Source organism: Colias eurytheme, chromosome 1 (genome assembly GCF_061535395.1).
Source record: "Colias eurytheme isolate Ceu_HAF_F1 chromosome 1, ilColEury1 Martin Lab GWU primary, whole genome shotgun sequence".
Classification (NCBI taxonomy): domain Eukaryota; kingdom Metazoa; phylum Arthropoda; class Insecta; order Lepidoptera; family Pieridae; genus Colias; species Colias eurytheme.
The window spans coordinates 9,528,734-9,554,770 of NC_142980.1; the positions used below are offsets into that span (position 1 = coordinate 9,528,734).

The following is a 26,037-nucleotide window of genomic DNA, read 5'->3' on the forward strand; positions in this document are numbered from 1 at the left end:
GTTGCGCCGCGGGCGTACCGCAGGCGTACCGCAGGCGCGGCGTACCGCAGGCGCGCTTCCCCCATCGCATCCAAATAGAGGTCAATTCACGGTCATACACAATCAAAAACAAATCGGGTGGTAGTGGTTAGGGAGCCAGGTGCAAATTTGGTTAACTATTTCCTCTCAAGAGATAATTCGTCAGACTCATGAGAGTATAGTATTATAAAGCCTCGTGAACGTCAGCTGGCGCTCGGTTGGGGGGGTGAGCGGTTGTAGCCTCCCACGCACATAGGAAAAAAAAATACATTCATTCATTCATTTCCTCTCAGCTAAAAATTTGTCAAATTGTAGCTAACCCAATATCTCAACGAAAAAAAAAAGTCAGCTGGTTACAACATGGTGTATTATACGTCAGCTGGTGTCTCGAACATGAAAGTTAAATTTAAAGAAAAATTTATTTTCCGTTATTTCCTCTCAAACAAAAATTTACCTGATGATAGCTTATATGTAACTGTGGATAAATATATATGTCAGCTGGCTGTATCTTGGTGGAAAAACCGTCAGCTGATACGGGAGGCTACAACCGCTCTTCCCCCCAACCGAGCTCCAGCTGACGTTCACGAGGCTTCATAATACTATACTTTGATGCATTTTACTAATTACCGCTTGAGAGGAACTTGGTCATAAAATCTGCTGCTGGCTCCCGGACCATAGGAGACGGTAGCCTGTCAGTCAAAAATGTGTTCTCTCTGTGTGGAATTATATAGAGCTGCTATTACATACCCTTCTTCGTTTTGTTTTTAAAGGTGAATTGAATTAATCGATGAAATGATTTACACAGGTGATGGCAGTAGGGAAAGTGAAAATGAAGAAGAGCATAATGAAAGTTCCCATGTATTTACAATGTCAGAAATAAAGATAATCCTGATTTTGATTGTGTTTTTTATTTATTTGTAATTGTAATAATATTGTGGAATGATCAGTACTGTAAATACTTTTGAACTGAGATTTTAATGATAAGATTTATATGGTTTAAATGTAAACCTGTGTTTGAAAACCATATTTTATCTATACTAATATTATAAAGAGGAAAGGTTTGTATGTATGTATGTATGTATGTATGTATGGTTTTCACGCATAAACTAGGTACTGGACCGATTTTGATGAAATTTGGCACAGATAATCTTTAGACCCTGAGAAAGAACATAGGCTACCTTTTATTGCGAAATATGTACCACGGGCGAAGCCGGGGCGGACCGCTAGTACAATATAAATTTTGTGTTATTTTAACCTTCTTTTCTTCCATCATTACACCAGTACTACTTTAAAATTACTTTAAAAGTACTATAAAATTTTCCAAGTAAATTCCAACATTTCCAACAAAGATATATTTGCAATCGTGGGGTTATCCTCGCTATTTACTTACAAGGAATTATCAAAACAAAATCGTTACTTTCAAATTAATGTTAATCTCTTTTAGCACAAAAAACATTACTAAATTATGCATGAAGAAAATGCATTTAACCACTCTATATAAATATCATTTTCGGACGCCAACAGCGCGCCCGATGCGCGCCGGCAGCGCGCCCGAGGCGCGCCGGCAGCGCGCCCGCGGCGCGCCGGCAGCGCGCCCGCGGCGCGCCGGCAGGTGCGCCCGCGGTGCGCCCGATGCGCGCCGCGCCGCTTGTATATGTCCCGCGCCTTAGTATCTTTCAAAGTAGAAAGATTCCCACCACTTCAAATAATACGTTCTAGAGCGTTCGTGAAACTTTTAGAATAACAGATCAGTATATTCCACCAATAGATTTCACGAATAATCACTCAGATTTTGTGCATAACCAATAGCACTGGATACGGAATAATTGAATCATATGCTTAGTGATTATTAGGCACGCCTCATATACACATTTTAATTTCTATTATTTTAATTATTTAAGACTAAAAGATACATTTCAATGACGACGGTAAACAAAAAATCTGACTCTAAACTCTGGTTACAAAAAGTAGAAAAAAATGGAATATAAGAAACAATATGCAAAACGTAAGTGTAAAATACTAGGTTTTACTTGCCACCTTCAATCGATCCATGTTTGAGAATAGGTCATTATATTATATAATTCATAACAGCACTCGATATAAGACGTAGATATAGCTATGAATACTTAATATTCATGTTGCATTAGGTACCTGCTTCAAACTTATTTTCTTTAAGTATTGTCGCAAATAATACCATATTGTTTAATTATAATCGACATTATCAATCGTGCAAACGCTTTTTACTTCACATTTCATAAGTATTGAAAGAATAAGAGCAACTTGCGAATATATTAAACTTTATACGCAGTTATTTGAGTACGTTTATTCAGGAGCGATATCTTATTATCGAAAGAATTCATTTCAGTATTAGAAAAAATTAATGTGAAAAGTTTGAAATACAGTCACTCAATTCTATTTTTAACGTTATCGATTTTTTAACGTTACCTACCCGCTGGACTTTTATGCCCGCATTGTGTTTTGTCCTATTTTATAATTACAGTATATTTTTTCTATTTAGAGGCGAATGTTATAAAAAAAGATAAGAAAAAAACTATCAAATCATTAAAATACAGAAAACCCAATTTACTAAAGCGAATTACTTAAAAAATTACCTATTATATTTTTTCCTTAGAATAAATTCAGTATACTTAGCACAATGATAAGCACTATACTGGTCTCATTCACACACAGTCATATAAACACACACAACAAAGTTAAGGGATATTATAACCCCAAACCCTTTTTTATTCTCCACAACCTAATAAATAGTACTGCGAAACCCGAAGCACATTTCAAATGTGTTCATTTTATGTGCCGCTACATTTCGAGACTAGAATTAGACAATATGCAGTGATAATAATTAAAAGTTACCTACCCACCTGAAAATGTAATCACTATCAAGTAGAAAATACTTGGAAAAATCTATGTTATAATAACATATTTGGATCTATAATACTTATTATATTATATTTCAAACGACTCAAAGTGAATGCAACTTAGCAAAGCTTATTCAGGATAGCTTTTACAGCAATATTTCGGTTCACATGCAAACTATTGAACTAAGCTACTTTAAAGCTAAAGGACTTAGGCATTACATGTGCATTATTGTAAACAACACTAGTTAGCCGAACTCGAAAATTCTAGCAATAAATTAGGAAGCGGATCATTTTATATTTAATCAAATAAGCTTAATAATAATGGAAATCTGAACTAATAGTCTTCACATTTTCATTAAATGGGGATTATTAATATGTCTGTATTAACCCGGGACTAACGTGTTAGTTTTTTTTAATAACAAAATGGTTGCATTTTATGCAACAAAATCACATGTTTATCAGATTCATTATTTTAGGTTTCAATTAGCAGCAACGACATGTAGAGTGACAAATGAGTAATGAAAGAACACTGGTGATCAAAAGCACTCAACAGAATGTGAGGGAATGAAACCGCTAATTGTTTTTACATTGGACAGGTCACCTGATAGAACTCGACGGCACGCTACAGAAGCATCCTCTACACTCAGTTACAAATACACGCAACACAAGCTCTAATAGAATAAACCTGAACCTCAGCAAATTTACTAAGAATTCAACTAGAGAAACGACAATTTCCAACTTAATATTTAAAATATTATATCTATATGTTTGAACTTGCTTCAAATATTATTGCGTATTGTGCAAACAGATACGTTTCGTAACATTCGTTTTATTAAACTTTACATCTTTATTACAATGAGAAGGAAAATTTTTGTTTACAAAAGTATCTTAAAGTCGATAGACGGATGACAAACTTAGCATTTAAGCTTTTTCTAAAGCTAGTAGGTAATTTGAGAAAAATGTAATAAAATAAGCAATAGTATCGCTTCAAACACTAAATGCTTCAATCTTCAAATTAAATGAAGCGATATGATTGGTTCTTTACAAACACATTCCTCCCTACATATCCTCGCACATTATTGGTGGAAAAGCAACCTTAGCGCCCTCCACACATCCCTTATGTTAGTAATTTCCAACAAATGTATCATACTTTTTTTATAGAATCAATTTATAAATGATTATAGCTAATAGTAATGTGTTCAATGTTTATAACTAGTTTATAGCTTAACTTAAACTGACAATTTTTTCTCATGTCGAAATGTAAAATTCTTGGAACCGAAATTCGTCGATGGATCCGGGCGAGTCCACCATATGCGGCAGCCGCCAGCTTACGCACACCATTGCGAAACTTAATTTGAGATGTGATGATTACACAAGTCAAAAGATTAAATATTTTGTTTTAGTTATTTATTTCATATTTTAGAACAAACTACAACTTAGAATATTTAGAAGAGGACGGAGAAGGCTTTCGCCAATATGTTATGAACTTTAAACAACATGGCCAAGGACAATATAAAGAGAACATGCTAGTTGCTATTTATAGTTTTCTTATAGTTTTGGATATTTATCGAAAAATTATTAACAAAGTTATTTTTAGTTCGTAGTTAAATTTTGCTTTCGTAGTAACCTTAGTTAAGGTTACTACGAAAGCAAAATTTATCAAATAAAAACAATTTTTTCATTATTTCGTATTTAATCCTATTTCGTATTCTACTTAGTGGAAGGACGCGTTATTTTTGCTTTATTAAATATTTTGTAGTTAATATTAAAATTTAAAACACCTATTCGCCAGAACTGGGGCTAACAGCTACTGATTACCGGAACAGCTACCGAGTAGAGATTTTTGTAAGTTAATAATTTGAATTAATATTAATAATTAACCAAGCCGTTCTTGCGCGACTTTTTTTTCTTTTAAAAGTTAAATTATATTTGTTTGTTAATTGAATAGTCCGGTTTTTACAAACCCATTAGAAAAAACATCTTTCTTCGTTGTAATTTGGTTTACGGTGTAATTTGAATACACTATAAAAAAGCCATTATTATAGTATTTTAGAGTATTTGGAGATCGATTACATTTTCTGAGGTAAAATGCATTGAGAAATCTACGAAACCACCTTCGACCCCGAATAAGATTCGAAGCACACATGGGATAGATATGGACGATTGGCACTTTATTTGTAATGGAAAACCCAAGGTTTCTAGAATAATTTGACTTGATAATAATTTCAATTGATTGTCTAATTTTATAAGTGTGTTGCGCAAATAGCCCCGTGCGAAATATTAAAGACGCCTTATGTGTCGAATAATAAATAATATTAATAGAAGTAAAAAATAATGTAAAATTACCTACAACAAAATATAGTATTGATGATGAATTTCGACCTAACTTTCGACACTAACAGGAATACTCTTAGGAAAAATATAAGTATGAAAGCATCGTAATGGTCTAGGCAAAAAAAAAAAATAGTTCAACACCACTTCTCAGTTGGGAAAGTACCCTTAAGTAACGGAACTACTTTACATTTTCTTTCAATGACAACAAGAGCAACGCAATGCGCCGATGCTGAAAGTGGGAATTTTTATCGCTCAATGAAAAATAAGTTTAGTAGTGAGTGACATAAACGTAAGAAAATAATTTGTGAGGGCAACTGTTCTATAAAAATTACTTTTTATTTTAACCCATTGAGCCCCGAACGGCCCGATCGGTCCACGTCACAATAGATTTTCTATTGTGTCTGTGATTCCGGGGCCTGAGTTATTAAATTAACCCATACTAATATTATAAATGCGAAAGTATATCCTTATGTCTAATACGCTTGCATGGCAACACAATACAGATTTGGATAGAGTTTGGAAGAAAAACATGTTGGTTGTTAAACATTTTCAATGATTTCAGTCTATTTTTTTTTTTTGGGTGGCTATTCAGTTTTTTAATATACGTAAGTCAAAATTGGAGTGGGGTGGCTATATCCGCGGGTAAAAACGAGGCTCAAAGTGCGTTATTTTTATAATGATTCAAGTCACGTTCTTTTCGCCTTGAATCTTATAGATGGATAGAAATTAAAGTAATTGAATGGGACCAATAGAAATAAACTTCCTATTCCTAGCACTGTTCAGTGTTCATTTAATAGATATTATAATATATGTAGTTGATACAGCTGTACTATTTTTCTAATTATGTATTATCATTGTAATGGACCTTTTTTGTAAGTTTTACTTGTAAAGACAAAAAAATCAATAATTTATGGAAATTATAATGGAAATTTTGAAGCTAAACATAATGTGAAAATAAATTATTATATTCATTTAGTTACTTAGATACAAAAAATAATTTTGACTATTTTATTTACACCTTTCCAAAAATTACTTTTTATTATAATTTTATTAATTCAAAATCAGCTGATAAGTTCGCAGTTTGGCTCAAATCAATTTCCAAAAATTAAAACAAAACTGAAAGCTGAACTTTTCTTAAACACAAAGTAAGCATTATGTTATGTTTAGTGAATAGAACTAGGTAAAAGAGTAATGAACTAGGCATGCTCTTTTATCTCTTACTATATTTAAATTGTAAAACCATAATGACTTTATTAAAATGAAACAAAAATACAAATTATTTCTATAGTCAACCACCTTTAATAAATTTGTTTAAAGCATTGAACAGAGTTGTTAACAGCATTGAATGGATTTTTATATGGTTTTTATTTATCAGTGCGGAGAGAAGAGATATAAAAAGCTGATGAATTAAAGCTTGATCTCTATTATGGTCATGAGTTTATAATACAAGGATGTTGACAATTATTTGTTGGATTTTGAGAAACTAAAGCTAAACCAAAAGCTTTAAAAATCAATACAAATAAATATATCTACTGCACATAACAGTTAACTGTTTAGGTAGATATAATTCTATCAAGTCCATGTTCTATTCATAGTGTGCACATTTTTTAAATCAAATAATATATTATTTAATTTATTTTTACTACTTCAACCATTATAATATTGTATATTAAGCATTAATGTCTGTCTATAATACGGTCATCATAACAAACTCAAATTTGAGTGTCAAATACATGCTATGTATGCAGTATGCATATTGAATTTCACGTCTTATTGATACACAGTGTAAAGATATTTAATACCTACTGTATTTTGGTTTAATGACACATGTTTACATTAATTAAAAATGAAACAAAAGAGCAACCCAGATAAGAACGAAAGTACTTAGATGGATACTATTTTTTTAACACTATATATTAGTATGTACCTACAAAACTACAATTATGTTTCAAAGTAACTAACCAATGTCATGGCATTACTGTTAAATGTGCAAATGCTACAATTTACTCTTCAAGACAAAAAGATTTCACATAAAAATGTCCTCTGAGTGATGAGGTCACTGTTTGATGTCTCTTCATATTATATATTTTTTTATATGATTACATATAAAAAATTATATTAATAATCCGATCCTTCAAAATTATAAATGCCAGTGTGCATTATACATATATGTAGTAATGATATATATATACGTATATACGGTTTTTTGATTTTTTAGAAATTTTCTGCCTTTTACCAAAATTATGAATTATGATCACTTAAAATAAAAACTTGCATCAACTTAAAAAGAAAAGGGTCTTAAGTGGAATAAAACTTATTTTTTTTAGTAAATTTTCCATAAGATTGATGAAGATTATTACTCGAAAAAATGTAGTAAACTTGGTGTACAAATTAAAGACGTAATTTCCTTGTTTAATAAGCTTTCTAAAAAGGCACAAACGTTATCTACTTTTGCATGGGATCGAAATAAAAATCCAAAAAAAAGATTAGACATAATTTAAATTTTGGTCAAAAAACCGTCATAGCTCAATAACCATCTTAATTTGTTGACTTAATTTGTTGCAAATGACCTCTAGTATAACCCCTTTGAAGGATCACGTCGAATTTCCAGTCACCCGGTATTGTCAATTTAGTTATTAAGCTACTGTTTTATCAACCCAATATAAATTTTGTCATAATTTAGCGCATTTTTAGCAATGGTTTATAGAATAAATCTATAGTCTAAGTTTATATTAGCTAAAATAGCTACTATGAACTGATGAAACAACAAGTCCTAAAGTAAAGTGAAACAATAAGGTACAAAGGATTAGTACTTTTCGTGTGTTTGTGACTTTTATATGTATACCTGTACCGTTTAAATTGAAACGATAAAGCTAGTTTCAAATTGAGATATCTGTTCTGATTATCTGTTGTATAACAAATTAAGTTTTCCTATTTTCATGCTTTAATTATCTTACATATGTGACAAATAAAAATAATCTTCTGTTAAATGTTGAATTTTTTGTTCCGGAACATGCCAGTATGCCAAATGCATTAAGTGCCAGTCCCCTTCGGTACCTTATTTAAGAAAAATAGCATCAATTACTAATGAAGCATGAAAATATTAATGTATTATATAAAAAGATCTTAAAGAATTCAATACAAACATGAAATATTATTTAGTTAAACACAGGATTGATGGTGTTAACATTAATGTTGGTTAGCTTGAAGAATAAAATGATGTAAGTAAATAATTTTTTTTGTTTTCAATATGTTATAAAAAAGTGGTAATATTTTAGGCATTACAAAAAAAAAATTTAATAATTACAATTTACAACCATTTGATTTCATACAAAATGTAGACTTCTATTTTTATTTGTTTTTATTTTTCGAAAAATCAAACCTCCGAAGTGACTGCATGGTCAGTGACCTTTGTCTTATCTTCTAAAGAAGATTTTTAATGGCCCAATTTTTTGAGATCGCAAAGTACGCAAATAGCATCTATTGAGTAAAATATCTTAATTAAATAATCGAAATGGTTTCCGAATATCTAATATTTAAGTTTTTTGACGATATAAATATACGAATTACGATAATTTGCGAAACTAAAAAAGGGTACGCACCCAACAAACCTTGGAATTATTCCGTATAATATTGGTAAAATATACGATGAATCTATATTAAACCCATTAAAACAACGAAATAAACAAAATAATACTAATTTTATTCAGTAATTTGAACTTAAAAACCAAAAAGGCATTATGATGAAAGCTATAGCTACTCGTATTATGTAGTTGGTACCATGCACGTAGCAGTAAAATATGGAGGATGCATAATATACGAAATGATCTAAAAACCTTTAGAACCAGAATATATTCACATAAATTAATACAGTTAGTCAATGTATAACGTTTCTTAATGATTTATTATTACTGTTAGTGATAAAACACATGTTTCACAAAGAAATGCTTTCATTTTCGATAAAATTGTACCGCCCTATGCCGATGTTGATGTAGCATTTTATTACTACTTACCTCGTCGAAGAATGACATATTCCACACAAAAAAATAAATATTAACAAACAGAGATTCAAACTATATAAAAATGTTCATAAAATAATATAGAATTTAGTTAAGTTTCACAATTTTTTTCCACAAAACAATAACACTACGCGCAATACTATCGCACCACCACTCTGAAGTTGTTGACATCGAAATCAATACAGCCAACATAACATGAAATAAAATAGTTCAACAATAAACAATTTATTTGATATTTTTGTGAAAATAAAACATAATATTTGAATTCATGTACAACTGATGATATTTATTTTTGAATTAAGTATGCGATGAAATTGGAACCGACGCCAAATCTCATTCGAACAAACTTTTTGTACGCATGTCCCACACGTATTGATTTTTATTTCATACAAACTTTAGGAAAATTTAGTTTTGCTCAGCACAGACAGCATTAGATGAATATTCCTTTATCACTAATAAATGGAAAATAACAATATATTAATAAATAAGCGTATAAATTTATATATATTCAACTGTTACTTTTGTGTACTGACTAGTCACTTACTAGTTGTGTTGAATAAATAGTTGAATTATTAATTGATGATGTAGGTATACTTTGGGTAGGTATTTCATCGTATTACTATTAACTTCAATCATTTATCCGTAATTTTGGCATACCTACAATAAAAACAACTAACCTAATAATTAATATTTTTTTTTATTTACTTGCTTTTTTATATTCAATTGAAAATAAAGTTAATTACTTGCTGACGTTAGAGATTCGCAATAGTTTGTCGCCGTTGCTATAATATATTATATTATGTAAAGAATAATATCAAAAACATACAATTAATTTTATAACAGAAAAGCTAATACCAAAAGTAAACCTACTAACTTGTGATTTGAACTTATAATGTGATATTTCACGCCTAAAGTTCAAGTGTAAAATTATGTAATTTAGATCCTTGTTTATATAAACTCTTTAATCTAAGTTTTATAAAATTTTAAGCATTCATGTCTTTTTTTGTTATCGATTTGTTTTTTTTTTACTTTAAATTAGAATTGATAAAATTTATTTAAATTTAGTTTAGAATTCTAAATTTTTGTAATCATTCGAATTGAAATTTGAACAGTTTGAAGAAGACTAAAATTAAACATAGACTAATAATTATTATTTTACCGTCACGTATGTATCATTTTAGTTACTCTATGAAATTAGATGTCCATGGTCCGCATTTGACATAGTGACAGAATTTTCACAGTTGTTGTCAATATCAATATGTACTGTGATATGTACTGAAGAAAACTGAAATCTATATTACACATTACCTGTGTCATTTTCTTTCATTTGCAGACTGTTTTTCATTGAATTAAATTGTTCCTTCTTGTTCATGAGCTCGAAATCATTGGGAAAGGTTTCCTATTTTTTTTCTTTAAGGGAGATAAATTTTTTTTAGAAATAATTATAGGTACCATGTATAATTTTTCTGTATTTGCCAGTTAAATTTTTTGAATAAATTAAATTAATGCAGCGTACAATGAGATATTGGAAATTGTTTAAAAACATTTTTGCCATGGGTATTATAATAAGTGTAATGTGGTTATTGTTTTCTTGGAGTAGTGTTGAATTATTAAGGTAAGTTTTAGGAACTCCTTTTTTAAAATATACTTATACATACCATAAATACATACTTACATACTATAATATAAAGCTGAAGAGTTTGTTTGTTTGTTTGAACGCACTACTCTTAGGAACTACTGGTCTGATTTGAAAAAATCTTTTGGTGTTAGATAGCCCTTTTATCAAGAAAGGCTAAGGCTATATAATATCATCACGCTAAGACCAACAGGAGCAGAGCAGTGCAGGTAGAACCGCAGGCACAGCTAGTGAATTGAAAATATAGGGGCAACTATAAAACAACATAAAAAATTGAGAATTTCCAAATTTCCTATTAAAAATATATTGATTTTTTTTATTAATTTTTTAATTTTTTATTAATGTGAAATATCCAAAGCATATTTTATGAATAACTTCATTGTATTAACTTGTTATTTAATTGTTAATTTCGCGCTCACAAGTATGATAAATGCATTCAACAATCTTGTTTTATATTTTAAATGTAATGCATTTTTCATACTTTGCAGCATGCAAAATTAGCAAAATCAAAACAAATACAAAATATCTGTAAAAATAGTAACTGGGATGAAAATTTATTTGATCTTTTTATATTTCTATAAATAATATAAAAAACACTGTTTGCTTGAAAATTAACACATTCTTGCTAGTGTTTAAACAATATTTCATGGTGTTGCCCTATGGTAACATGCATTTCAATATCAGCAGTAAGGTAATTTGAACAGAATCACAAAAAATAATGAAGGTGGAATAATTTTAACTTTTAAGTACTTGTGCTCCTAGATGAAGTAAGGGTAGACTACATTTTTTGGCTCTAGTAGATGCTTTATAAACATTGAATTATGACATTCAGAGTTGCTTCCCTTTTGCTAAATTAAATGAATAGTCTAACTGTGGGGCGGAGGCAAATCAATTGATGTATAGTAGATTATATTGTTGCATATAGCTACTCTAGCAAAAGATCTATAATTCATTAATTCAAGAAAACAAACAGTCTCTGTGGTTTTGGTTTGTGGTCAAAATTTATGTTTCTGTGGTTCCAAATCAAATAAGTATTAATTATTTAAAACCTTTATTTTGCTAGAAAGTGTGTATAATATCTTGAATCTTAATTGAGTATTTGAATTAAATTTTTTTTTGTGATAAATGGAAAGATTATATATTAGTTTTATAACAAAACTGTTTTTATTTTTATTTTTTTGCAATAATTCAAAAGTTATTTCAAAATAAAAATTAGTCTTTGAATACAGTACCGAAGACACGCCGACAACTCCCGAAGCGTCACCCGAGCGCGTGTGACGTCATAATGTTAGTTTTCACTCATTGCAGTTGATAGAAAATTAAATATAGTTTGAAAAACTAAACAGGATAAAAAGATAAATTCATGAAATTATTGTATTGTTACCGGGTTTTTATAAGTATACAAAATTTAAATTAAATCCGTCGGTTTATAGTGGGTCTAAATCGAATCGAAAGGAGAATTGGTTACATACAAACATATGTTTTAAACTGATCCTGGCGATCCTTATCAGGATAAATTTATGATATTATTGTATTGTCATCGGACCTTGATAAGTGTTCAAAATTTGAACAAAATCCGTCGGTTTTAAGTGGGTCAAAATCGAGTCGAAACTTCGAAAGGAGTCGGTTACATACAAACATACAGGTGAAGCTAATAAAAGCGTGTTAATAATAAAAATAAAAATAAAAAAAAAATAATAAATACAGTGTTTTCATCTATTTAATTTTATTGTCATTATTAAATTACATATTAATTATATTAATTATATTATTTAAATTTATATTAAAAATGGCGAACCTCAAAAGTTATCGTTTTGTACCATTATGTACGAATACTACAAAGGCAACTCCTGACAAAAATCGGTGATCATAAATATATCAACATCAAGAATATTATTCGTAACTAACTAACTAATTCGGAACCAACTAACAAATCGTATGTAAACCCTATGTACTGCAGTTAATAATAGTTATAACATTATGACGTCACAACTGTGGTGACCAGTCATGGCGCGTTTTTAGTCACGTGATTCTAACTTAAATTTCATCAATTTTTAATTGCTTATAATTAACGGAAAAAAATTTTTTTGTAAGTTATTTGCATTAAATATCAATATTATTAATAATAAAGTTTCAAAATACATAAAAAAAATCAATAATTTTTTTTTATTCAATTGTCATAGGAAAATGCGATTTTGATTAGATTTTAAATTTACTTCTAGTTTATCATCACTGGATACTAGAAGCATTCCAATTGCTGTGAAAAATAAGATGTGCCATGTCAATTTTAATGATGAGCGCCAGCACATCAACAACAGCACTGACTTGAAAATGATATATTACGTGACTCCGACATACCCTCGGCCGGAGCAGGTGCCGGAGCTCACCAGGCTCGCATATACACTGATGCATGTACCAAGACTACATTGGATTGTAGCTGACGATCAGCCTATATGTTCTGAAGAGGTCTCCAAGATACTTAAGTAAGTTTCAAACATGTTTCATATTATTATGGAAATTAATGTTGTTGTGTTATGTATAAAATACCATACATCTTTATATATATAAATCTCGTGTCACAATGTTTGTCCTCAATGGACTACTAAACCACTTAACCGATCATAATAAAATTCGCACACCATGTACAGTTCAATCCAAGTTGAGACATAAGATAGTTTAAACATGTAGGTACCACGGACGAAGCCGGGGCGGACCGCTAGTAGCCATATATAATGGAGAATGTGTGATGGAATGCAGGTTTACATAAAATAAGTGATAAAAAAATTAAAAATATGCAAAGTTATTCATGAATTCACAATCATGTGTATAGAGCAGTTGTGTAAATGAGTGTTGAATAAAAAAAATAAGTTTATATCACATAGTCACTACATGTAACAGCTATTTTTGTTTGTACAGACTGAAAAAAACAGCACATAAATTTTTAAAAATAAATAATTATATTAAACTACAAGCTAAGTCACTTCACTATTTAATTAGAACTATTTTTACAGACGAACCGGCCTGCCATATACTCACTTGTCTAGTCCAAAGCCATACTTGTACAAAGGAACAAACTTTCCCCGCGGAGTGTCCAACAGACGTGCAGCGCTCACTTGGCTTCAAGAGAATGTGAATGAAGGTGTGCTCTACTTCGGAGACGATGATAACACAGTGGACCTGCAGCTATTCGACGAAATTAGACTGACAAAGAAGGTGTCCATGTTCCCTGTGGGTCTGATTGGAGATTATGGTGTTTCATCACCCGTTGTAAAGGACGGAAAGGTATGTTTACATCTTAATGTTATTTGTAAGGAGTATCTACCATGATTTCCTTGAACATTATTCATTAGTAGTTTATTATGGATATTTGTTAAATTAAATTTTCATCAAGATATTTATATAACTCACATTCATTTTCAGGTTGTTGGTTTCTTCGACTCCTGGCCAGGATCTAGATTATTTGCTGTGGACATGGCTGGGTTTGCCGTGAACATTGAGTACCTGAAGCCCTCTGCTAACATGCCATACATTGCGGGACATGAAGAAGACAGATTTCTTGTTAGTATTGGCTTGAAAATGGAAGACATAGAACCACTGGCTGCCAACTGTTCCCGAGTACTTGTCTGGCATACAAAAACTGTTAAGTATAAAAAACCAACCATAAAACTTGATATTAAAAAACTCGATAGTGTTCCTGCTTATAGAAATTTCGCGAATTTGCTTAAGGAAACAAATAGGCTCGGTATGGCCACCCTCAGCGACAATAATGGAACAAAACCTTATATAACTAGAAATAGGAAATCATATGAAACACTAGCTGGTCTAGAATAAATTATATTTTTCTCAAATTTAGCTATTCTTAGCAATTGTTTGTTTTGCAGAAGCTTATGCAGTACACTACATATTAATACTTCTATAAAAAATAGAGAACATATTTTTAGGTCTTAAAGGCTTTTTGCTAATTCAAGTGTGGCAAATTAATATGCACAAAAATAGCCATATTCTGTATGAAATGTTGAAAAATAGAACTTTAATATTATATAGTCTAATAATATAAATAGTCCATCCAACATGTGCTCCACTATTATTGGTTTTAAAATATTTTGGAGATGTTATTCTTAATTCTGCTATAGAACATACATAAACGTATATGCCGGTCAGATTTTTTTTTAGATTAGTAGATAGGTTGTATGTACAAGATAATGTATAAGATCTTATAGGAATAAATTATGAAGAGTGAAATCCAGTGTGATGTTAGATAGGTTTTTAAATATTTAAATAATAAATATGTTGTTTTCAAAGACTAGTCTTACATATAATTTAACAATTATGTTGAAATAATATCAAAGCATGATTAGTACAATATTGTACATTGCTGTGTTGAATTTTTATTTGTTGGTATTTGTTATTTTAAGGGAATTTGTGTTGTCCTTTTTGATTGGTATGAAATATTATTATGATTACTATGGGTTGGAAATTGCTATTAATTTTAAAATAACATAATGATAAATGGTATGAATATAGCCAATATACCACGGCAGATCTTACTTAAGATTAGATAAACAAACATATTTTTATTATTTTAGACTAAGACATTTTTCATTATATTAATTATTGATATATCTCATGAAAATACTGAAATATTTTATTATATTAATTATTGATTTAAAATAATTCTAATACATATTAACATGTCTTGTTGATTCATTATATTATAGTATTTATTAGGTTAAAAGAATGAACATTTGTTTATGTAAAAGTATTATATTAAAAGGACCACGAAAATAATTATAATTTATAAAAAGACTATTATGTACTAAATTGATACTAACTGGTTATGATGTTTTGCCATTGGTCAATTGTGTGTTATAAATGAGTCTCATTATTAGTCAAAGTTATTAGTTACTTTTAAATTGATATTACCTGTGCCCGAATACAGCAATTTTTTCCTCACTTTGATCTTTTATAGATATTTGAGATCATAATATTACTTTTAATAGTTGAGTTGTTGTGCTGATCTGATAATTGATTTGAATCTCTTAAAAGCTTTGTTACTATCAGATACAGTTATATATGATAAAAAAGACAGTGTGTGCCGAGCACACGTATCAGAAGTGAAACTCCTTTGGCAAGATTCAAAGATACCTAAATCGTCGCCACTCCATAACGTGACGGCATTGCCATGATTCTATCAGAACTTGAAGTGAACAAAATAAAACTTGAAGTATTTGATAAACAAGCTAAATTTTATGTCTGAATATTTTTTTTTTGTAGAACTATGAGTTGGAAATTGATCTAAATTTTTTTGAATGTAAATCAAAGCGTAGACATTATTGTTATCGCTAATATTTTACTCAGTGCAATAGAAGTTTTATTTTATTACTTGTAACTTACTAAATACTAACAAATGTGTTTTAATCTTGTTTTAATATATTTTATTTTCAATTCCAGTGCAATATTTTGTAAAACATCCGGTGAATATCATATACAATAACTATAATTTAAAATTTAAAAGTAATTCTCTATAAAAATATGTAAAAGATAATTATAGCTTAACTTTTTTATGTTTGGAATGAACCAATATTGCTTTTATCTCTTTGTCTGTGTATAATATTATTTTTTTTCTAATATAATTGATCTCTTTTAGTGATATTATTACGTGTTAAAAAACTAAAACAAGAATAAATGTTAATAATCGAAAGTTATGTTAATATTGTCGGGTGACACGTGTTGTGACAACTTTTTATTGCAGAAAATAATGAATATTATACATGTAACATATATGTCTGATATTATTATTTATAAATATTATATTTTGATCTTTAGCCCTGTTGCGACCAACTAAATTTAGATTTGACGTAACAAGCGACCAAGATGTATGAACAAGAAGCTTACATACAATACATATATAAGTTTCTTGTGTATGAACAATGAAATAAGGACAATCAATGCATGTAATTATTATTATTAGTACGTACTTTTTGTTATATGCATTAACGTAAATTGTTATATTATAAATAACTTGGATTAAATATTGTGTTTAATTTTTTTAATATCTTCATCATAGACATAATTTGAAAGTGTTCACAGAAGAGTGATTAATATGATAGTAAGACGATAGTTTTAAAACTTTATGGACAATTTCTAAATTCAACACGTTCCGAGTTAATAAAATATGTATTATTATATACAATGAATAGCATATAGCTACCTATTATGCCATTTAATTATGTATTGTGTTAAAGTAATTAGTGCCACTAAGAGACAAATAATGATGGAGGACGAACAATACAGATCATAGATTTACGACTTGTAAAATTGTAATAGAAGTATTTCCATAGAAGGTACTTAAACCTTGTTCCTATTTTTATAATTAATAAACACAGGAACCATTTAGGTTTATGAATTCATAGCCATGTATGTAATATAGTACGGTTGCATAGGTACAGTTCGGCTCGCGGCTTTAATAACGAGACGTACGTGCTGCAGTCTTTAATTGTTTAAAATAGTTAATCAAAGTTATCAGTTCTACAGAGCAGTTACTTATATTATTGGTGAAGTGAACGATATTTCAAGTGCATAAAAAGTAATAAAAAGTGTCTTAATTTAAACAAATTACGAAAACAATTATATTAACATAAACTTTTTTGTTACCCTACCTGCACATCACTTTATGATTGCTTTGTCACGGAAGAATCGTTAGTACTTACTACATTAAAGTCTAAAGGATCAAGTTTAAAGTTTATTAATATAGTGATACATAATTGGCTTTATAAATATAATCACAATAATATAATAAGCCACCAATTAACAGAAAACAGCTGAAATTATTACATGACATCGCCATCTATTGAATAATTGAGGTATTATTTTGTAATAAATCAATAATTGCAACCACAGATAAAATGACAAAATGCAATGGATGTGGTAAATTTGTCTCGTCAACAGAGGGCGTTAAGTGTTACAAATGTTCAGGTGTTTACGATAGAATTTGTATAAAATTATCGAAAACTTACAAAGTCCCAAACGATTGGTTGTGCCCGGGATGTGTAAGTAAGCTCCCCAGGCGGGATAATACTGAGACGCCCATAAAGTCATTCGGAACGCCAACCGCAAGAGCAAATTCTCCATCGGATTTTAATCATTCAACTATTCTTGAAGAATTACATGCATTTAGGTCAGATATGAGATCGCAACTAGCTATGATACGCGAAGAGATTGCGGGTTTTAGTGACAAGATGGAAGAACTATCCAAAACAGTCGATTGTGTCACTCAACGCTTGGAAACAATTGAACAAAGAGTTGAAATATTAGAAAATAGCCAGATTAACTCGTCTTCAAGCACGGAACTCCAAAATACTATTACACAGCTAAAAAAGGAATTAAACGAGCGAGATCAAGAATGCTTGCTCATGGATGTAGATATTACGGGCATCCCGGAAACTCCGGGGGAAAACCTACAACATGTTATAAGTTTAGTTGCTAAAAAGCTGGCTGTAACCCTGGATGTAAATGATATAGTGCACGCTCAAAGAAGCGGCCCTCAACGTTCGCGTGTCGAGACAAATCGTGAGAACTCACCACGCCCTATATCTGTTCGCTTTGCAAGACGCTCACTACGTGACAATTTCCTAAAAAATGCGCGTGTAAGAAGAGGCGCAGATACAACGGACCTCAGCCCTGGAAACAATCCGCGGCGTTTCTATGTGAATGAGCGTTTAACTTATATAAATAGACAATTATTTCACAAAGCGAGATTAGAGGGAAGTAGACTTAAATGGCGGTATGTATGGACCAAAGACGGTCGTGTATACGCTCGCCGAGACACTGATACGGTGGTTAAACGTATACGATCTGAGGCCGATTTTGCAACGATTTTTGGGTCTGGCTAGTTTTCGTTAATTGTTTTTTTAATGTTAAATTGTCAACCAATATTGTTTCATGTAGTTTTTGTCATGTTTCACAAAATCATACATTGTATAAAGTAAGCTTCTTATTGTTTTATGAAATGTTAACACTCAACCCTAATTCATCTTTGTCATCATTATTTTTCTCGATTTGCAATGTGTTTGTATTTGTTGTGTTTTATGTTTTTTACAGTTTATTTAACCGATTCTATGTACTATCCAGACTAGTCTGTTTAACAGAATATGTGATGCCAAAATATCATAATGTGGTATTTTCATTGATGTACATGATACTACAGTATAATAATGATATGTTATTAAACATAGTAAAAGTAATTATTCTGGTCTTAAAAATGATAAGTAGCCTTGCCGGTCAATTAACCCTTTTATTTAATATTATTTTATACATGTGTATTATGTCTAATTCCATACGATACATATTATCAATTTTTTTGTATATATTTTTTATTATGAATTTTAAAAAAATATTCCATTCCAACCATTTAGAAGTACTATATAATACACAAGTTTTATATTGTGTTATGATCGTAAATTCTGTGATATATAATTTTTTCAATTTTATTACACCCTTTTCTATACAAAATTTATTTACATTTTTTATATGCGTAATGTCTGTACCTTGTATTGTTTGTGTTTTGAAACATGATTTATATTTAACTTACTTTTTACAATATTGTGTTCTATTGTTACATTACCTTTACATTATTTTGCATTCATACATGTGTATACTGCTTAATTCCATAAGATACATAATATTTAGGGATGTAACGATACCGATACCGATACCGATATATCGGCCGATATATCGGCAAGCCGATATATCGGTATCGCCGATAATAAATCAACCGATACCGATATTTTTTTATTAAATTCTTTCTTTTCTTTTATGTTTTTGCATTGTATTCATTCATATTGTTTAAAACTACTTTCTGGCCACAGTGATCCGAAGTGAGTGTATTGAGAATATTTTTCTCTAAACAGTTGCAGTCGCAGTATATATTATCAATACAGGTTGCAGAAGTAGGTGTGATTCGTGTGGGTTCATTAAAAAGTTTATACAGATTAAATGACTGAAACAAATTAACAATTCGTGTTGCCGTTTGTGTTTGTAAAAGTATATCAATATTAAAATCACCACATACTATAACTTTTTTTTTACTCCTACTTAAACGCTTTAATATTTCTTCCATGACTGTCTCAAACATATTATAGTCACTGGAAGGGGGTCTATAAACGCAAACAATAATATAACGCTCCAGCTCCACACAGGACAGTTCAATGGTCCGTTCTACAGAAAGACTAACAATGTCAGTTCGTTCTTTACATTTTACACTATCATGTACAAAAATAACAGAACCTCCGTGAATAGCCTGTGTCCTAAAGTAATATTTCTGTTTATATATTAGTTATTTATATATTCTGTTTCTGTAATAGTGTTAAGGAAGAGCGGAACCTCCAGACACAAGCATTTTATTTGCTTACTAGGAGTGTTCCAATCACAAATTTGTTTATGTAAAGGAAAAATAAATAATTTTGAATTTTTTTAATTTTTAACGTGATAACGTTTTTAAAATCGTTTTAGTCGGGTGACATGTTCATAAACTTGTGTCACACCAAAACCTCACGAGCGCGATCGCAGGTATAACGAGAGAGAGACGGACCGATCTCCCGTTTCATCTCGAGCGCTGCCACTGCATTATGTTATCACGTAAACATCTCGATCGTAAACCTACTTTACAAACAACCAATTTTTTTGATATCAAATAATTCAAAAATCCGCGCCCAATGAACGATGCGGGAGGCCGCCCGCGCGTGCGCACTTTGTTTTCTGATAAAACTCTACCAATATAGTAAACTTTTATTAGGTACTGATTGTATGTGTATTACTTAAAGTTTAACTGACTTCGTAAAATAATAATACTAAAATAAATGGTTTTGTTGTTTTTTGATTTGGCATTTTTATTTGAAAGAATACGATTAACAGTCGTCTCTGTTAAATGTTACTTAAGGTAACTTTTTATGCATAATTCACTATTTATTTTTCTACCAAGCCATCGATATCGGTATCGGTATCGGTATCGCCGATACATTACTACAAATATCGGTATCGGTATCGTATCGGCAAAATCATGTATCGTTACATCCCTAATAATATTATTATCAACTTTTATGTCTATGTCTTTTATTATGAACTCTTTAAAAATATCCTACAAAAACAATTTAGATGTACTATATATACAAGTTTTACATTACATTGAGAACATTAATTCTGTCAAGAATCGAATATATTATGTTTTAATAATTATAATCACTGCACCCTTTTATTTACAATATTTATTTGTGTTTTTTATGTGTGTAGTGATTGTAAAATGTACTGTTTGTGTTTTAAAACATGAAATAAATATTAATTATTTTTTACAATATTGTGTTCTATTATTATATTACCAATATATTATTTTACTTTATATGAATTCATTTTTAAATTTTATTAACTTTTTTAAAAATTATTTGAAAACTAAATTTTATAATAACACACTTTCAACATTAAATGCATATCATTGCTATCTAATCACATATTCACTTGAGGGTCGTTACAAGCACAGAATAATGTTATTATGTGGTATTATGTTGTCTGTCATTGCATTATGATGGTCAAGAAACATGTTAAAATTGGTCTACTTAATCCTGGCTCACTGGCAAATAAAGCAGATGAACTGGTACCCGTTGTGCATAGATCCAATCTAGATCTTTTATTTATAAATGAAACATGGATTCGCTTACATGAAGAAGGCCTGGCACCTAAGTTAATCGGATATCATTTTTGGAATATCCCTCGTCCACAGAGCATACGTACCCGGGGTGGTGGCGTAGGCGTTTATTTTAGGAAGGGTACGCATCTACAAAAATTGAAACATCCGCTGCACGCGAATGTTGAGCAGCTCTGGGTAAATCTAAACATCGGAAGTTTCAAAATTCTAATTGGCACAGCGTATAGGCCGCCATGGTTAAATATTGATACTTTCTTCGACGCACTTACCGATTCTATATGTTCTTTTCCAAGATTTGAAAAAATAATAGTCTTGGGCGATTTTAATATAAATCTGCTTCAAACCAATCAACAGTCTGCTAAGCTATATGAATTCCTCAATTACTGCAATCTCAAACAACATGTAGATGGGCCAACACACTTTACTGATCACAGTCATTCATTAATAGATATTATAAGTAGTAATATGGACATAAAAAACGTAGATATAAAGCACATACCTGAACTCAGTAGTCACGCATTTCTCTCATTTAATCTTCCTATGAATAAAGTAGTAAAAATTAAACCTTGCTGGAAAATATACAGATCGTTAAAGGACATTGATATTGAACATTTTAATAATGATTTAATGAATATAGATTGGAATAGTATTTCGTGCCTACCTAATGTAAATGATACAGTAAACGTGTTTACGGATATTTTGATACTGTTGTTTGATAGTCATGCGCCATATAAAAAAATATTTTCTAAAAGTTCTGTTTCACATCCTTGGATTACCTATACAATAAAAGAAATGATGAAATTGAGGAATGAAGCTTTTGACAACTATCGAACTACTAAAAGTGATACACATAAGGACTATTATAAACAACTAAAAAAAATTACTAATACAGCATTATTTAACGAGAAACGTGCATTTTTTAGTAAAAAAGTTAATGACCAGTTTACTAATCCACGTATACTCTGGAAAAATCTCAAAAAGTCGCTCAACATAAACAAGAAACCAGAAATAGAGATCCCACCACATTTAAATAATCCAAATCTTATAAATGCGTCATTTCTTAATGCTCCCGGCAATAATGATATTGGCATTGATATTATTCAGAGGTTCAGTGATTGTAGATATGGAGACTCTAAATTTGACATCCGCACAGTTTCCCAAAATGAAGTAAAAAAGGTTATTGATTCTTTGCATTCAAATGCGACAGGTATTGATGGTATTAACTTGGATATGGTAGCTCTAACTATGCCTAATAGCCTCTATACTATAACTTCTATAATAAATAAATCAATTGAATCACACACCTTTCCAGAATTATGGAAAAGGGCTATAGTGAAACCATTACCTAAAAACAATGAACCAATGAATGTGAAAGATCTAAGACCAATCAGCATTTTGCCATGTTTATCTAAGGTTTTGGAACGTATAGTGTACATGCAGACGATCTCATATTTGGAAGAAAACAATATTTTACCGTCACGTCAGTCAGGCTTTAGAAAGCGTCATGGTACAGCCACTGCACTCTTAGATGTTACTGATAGTTTGCTGACTGCTCAGGATCGCGGGGAAGGGTCCATCTTAGTACTATTAGATTTTTCGCGTGCGTTTGATACAATAAATATTAATCTGTTGCTTGCTAAACTGTATTTTTATGGATTTGAGCCTGGGACCATTGAGTGGTTTAGGAGCTACTTGTGCGGTCGAACCCAAGCTGTGGAAGTTCGTGGAAGCAATGGAATTGCCGTTCAATCAGACCTACAGCCGCTTACTAGAGGAGTGCCGCAAGGCTCTATTTTAGGCCCTTTACTTTTTATTCTTTATACAGCAGAGGTTATAAATAAAATTCAATATTGCCAGTATCATCTCTACGCAGACGATATTCAAATATATTTGTCCTTTAAACCTAGTGATACACCCAGGGCCGTGGTAAAAATTAATGAAGATCTGGATAGGATAGCAGCCTGGGCAGATTCGGTATCTTTAGCGTTAAATCCTAGTAAAACAAAGTTTATGGTGTTGGGATCTAAAAAACAAATAAAAGATATTGTTAGTAATAATTTGGACATAAAGGTACAAGGTGTTCCAGTGGAAAGAGTTTTAGAGGTTCGTAATCTAGGACTTATTTTTGATCAAGAGCTTCGATTCGAATCTTACATACAAAATTTAGTCAGGAACTGTTTTTATCGTTTAAAAATTTTATATCAAATTCATAGTTTTCTTAGCACTGATATTCGAATTAGGTTATGCGAGGCTCTTGTACTTTCCAAATTTAATTATGCTGACTGTGTATACGGGCCTCGACTTCTTGCAAGAACAGAGCGAATAGTGCAGCGAGTGCAAAATGCTTGTGCAAGATACTGTTTCGACATTCCTCCTCGCACTCACGTGACACCTTACCTCAACGAGAGAAACATTTTAAAGATGTCTCTCAGAAGGGAACTCCACATTGCCACTTTGCTCTTCGGTATTGTGACCAGTAAAAAACCAACTTACCTCTACGAAAAACTGGAATGGTGCAGCGGTATTGTTAACACTCGTCTGGTGAGCAACCCGGCACTGCGCTTACAGCGGTATAGCACGGCGGCTTTTCGTGGTAGTTTTAGATACGTTTCGTGTAAGTGTTGGAATAACATTCCACCTCCCATTCGTAATTTAGGATCTGTATATACATTTAAAAAACACTTAAAAAATAAACTAAATCATCACCAAAAACAGTTTCCTCCTGGCTCACGCGTTCTTCCCACTTACACGGCGTATATTACATAACTGCTGCAGCTGTACTTGCTTGCTTCATCAGTGTCTAGTGCCGGCGTATTTATTTGTTTTTTGTGTGGTTAATGGTAGTGAATTGTGCTTGTTGTGTATTTATATAATAATATATATGTATTATGTGTATATGTGTATGTATGTATGTATATATGATGTGTGTATGTGTATATGTATATGTATTATGTATAAACGATTATTTGTTGTATAATATATTATATAAATATTTATATTCGTTCAGGTTAAATTGACTGGCAGTCGTGCTCTGTTATTTGAGCCGCAAGTCATCAGTATTACTGGTCCTCACTGAAAACCAGTGTTGCAGAAACACTCTGTAACTTTTGCTGACGTGGGGACCCTTTTGGCATCACACTAATTTTATTTGTTTAATTTTAATTTTGTTTTGTGTTTCTTCTTTTTGTTTGTTTTTTATTTTATTTTATTACCTTATTTTTGTAAAATTGGTGCCAAATAAATGAGTTTGAGTTTGAGTTTGAGTTTGAGGTACATAGCAGCATTCCGATTTATAAGTTGTTGTGAAAATAATTGTATTTATTAAGTTTTACCTTATCTATCTTCGCTTGTCTTCACAAAATTTGGTTATTGGTAAATTATTGGTCAAAAGTCAAAACGGAAGGTTTTGTATTGTTCGCTATAGATCTTTTGATTTTGTTCCGAATACAGTTTGCTAAATTAAGATAATTTATGTCAAAGTACGACAAAGCTGTGTTAGAGAATTATTTTCTTTGACAATGAATGGTATGTTTTAAAACAGAGTCATACATAATACGTGTCGATTAAGTGCTCACGAAATTTTATTACTTAGAATACTGCACTCATACACATAGTTTTGTTGGACTTTACCTACACACATTGTATAATATTTCTTTGGCGGTGGACTTTTATATGTTTGTGCTATGAGCAAGTCTAGTAAAACATGTAGTTTTTAGTTTTTTTGGCTATTATCCATCGGGAAGAGAACGTGAGAAATAGAAAAGGTTATTTCTAATTCTTTTCTCAGGAAAACTGTACTTTTAAAGGTTTTTGATTGTTTTTAGTTGAATTAGTTTGTTAGAAATGCACCGGTAATATTCACGTACCTAGGGAAGATATAATATCATCGATATTATGTTTGATATTTTGTTATTCTGCAAAGAAATAGGATTTTAGTGGATTTGTTGTCTTAAATAACGCTGACCGTTACACTATTAAATTTAGGTAATAGATAAGTAATGTCTGAAAATGAACTATTATGTGTAATTTGTCCGTGTTACCAAAAATAAAAAATTCAATAAATATTATGACTTTTATTGGAGTATTACATCTTAATCTTAAATACTAACACATAATAATAATTAAAATAAGTGACTTTGGTCTTTGGCAAATTACTGGTTATCTTCTACTTCATTTAGCTTGGCTTTGTGGGCAGGTAGTTCCACATCATCCCAATGCAGAGTGATTTTATCAAAATATCTGCAAATAAAATTAAAAAAATATAATACCGAAGGACTGAAGGACCGAATGATTCTACACCTGTGTGGTTAGAGGACCAATAAACAATAAATAAATACTACTAATATTATAAATGCGAAAGTTTGAGAGGATGTGTGTGTGTGTTTGTTACTCTTTCATGCAAATTGTACTGAACCGATTACAATGAACTTAGCACCCATGAAGAGGGTAACTTGGATT

The 26,037-nt window shown here is 30.8% G+C and overlaps 2 protein-coding genes and 1 long non-coding RNA gene across 5 annotated transcripts in view; 2 read left to right on the top strand and 1 right to left on the bottom strand.

The window, feature by feature from the left end:
* The first annotated feature begins 10,483 nt into the window (after positions 1-10,483).
* On the top strand, positions 10,484-15,648 carry LOC149911169 (galactosylgalactosylxylosylprotein 3-beta-glucuronosyltransferase S-like). The gene is made up of 4 exons (XM_090103708.1): positions 10,484-10,862; positions 13,106-13,366; positions 13,895-14,165; positions 14,304-15,648. Exons 1-4 carry the CDS (start codon positions 10,753-10,755, stop codon positions 14,712-14,714), a joined length of 1,053 nt encoding a protein of 350 aa, XP_089959834.1. The 5' UTR covers positions 10,484-10,752; the 3' UTR covers positions 14,715-15,648.
* An 851-nt stretch (positions 15,649-16,499) lies between these two features.
* LOC149911170 (uncharacterized) lies at positions 16,500-25,643 on the top strand. Its single transcript, XR_016456932.1, has 2 exons — positions 16,500-17,326; positions 24,850-25,643. It is a non-coding gene; the product is annotated as an uncharacterized LOC149911170 (long non-coding RNA).
* LOC149911171 (uncharacterized) overlaps positions 25,638-26,037 on the bottom strand; it is a 43,605-nt gene continuing 43,205 nt past the window's right edge. For all 3 annotated transcript variants that reach the window (XM_090103752.1, XM_090103744.1, XM_090103737.1), the window contains exon 7: positions 25,638-25,818. In XM_090103752.1, the coding sequence (XP_089959878.1) occupies positions 25,731-25,818 (88 nt within the window). In that variant the 3' untranslated portion in view covers positions 25,638-25,730. The remainder of the gene's footprint in view (positions 25,819-26,037) is intronic.

Bases quoted from the DNA above. Each gene is read 5' to 3' on its own strand.
- LOC149911169 (XM_090103708.1), top strand. From the start codon at position 10,753: ATGCAGCGTACAATGAGATATTGGAAATTGTTTAAAAACATTTTTGCC. The intron at 13,367-13,894 runs GTAAGTTTCAAA...CTATTTTTACAG, and splicing joins GAGGTCTCCAAGATACTTAA to ACGAACCGGCCTGCCATATA. The intron at 14,166-14,303 runs GTATGTTTACAT...ATTCATTTTCAG, and splicing joins CCGTTGTAAAGGACGGAAAG to GTTGTTGGTTTCTTCGACTC.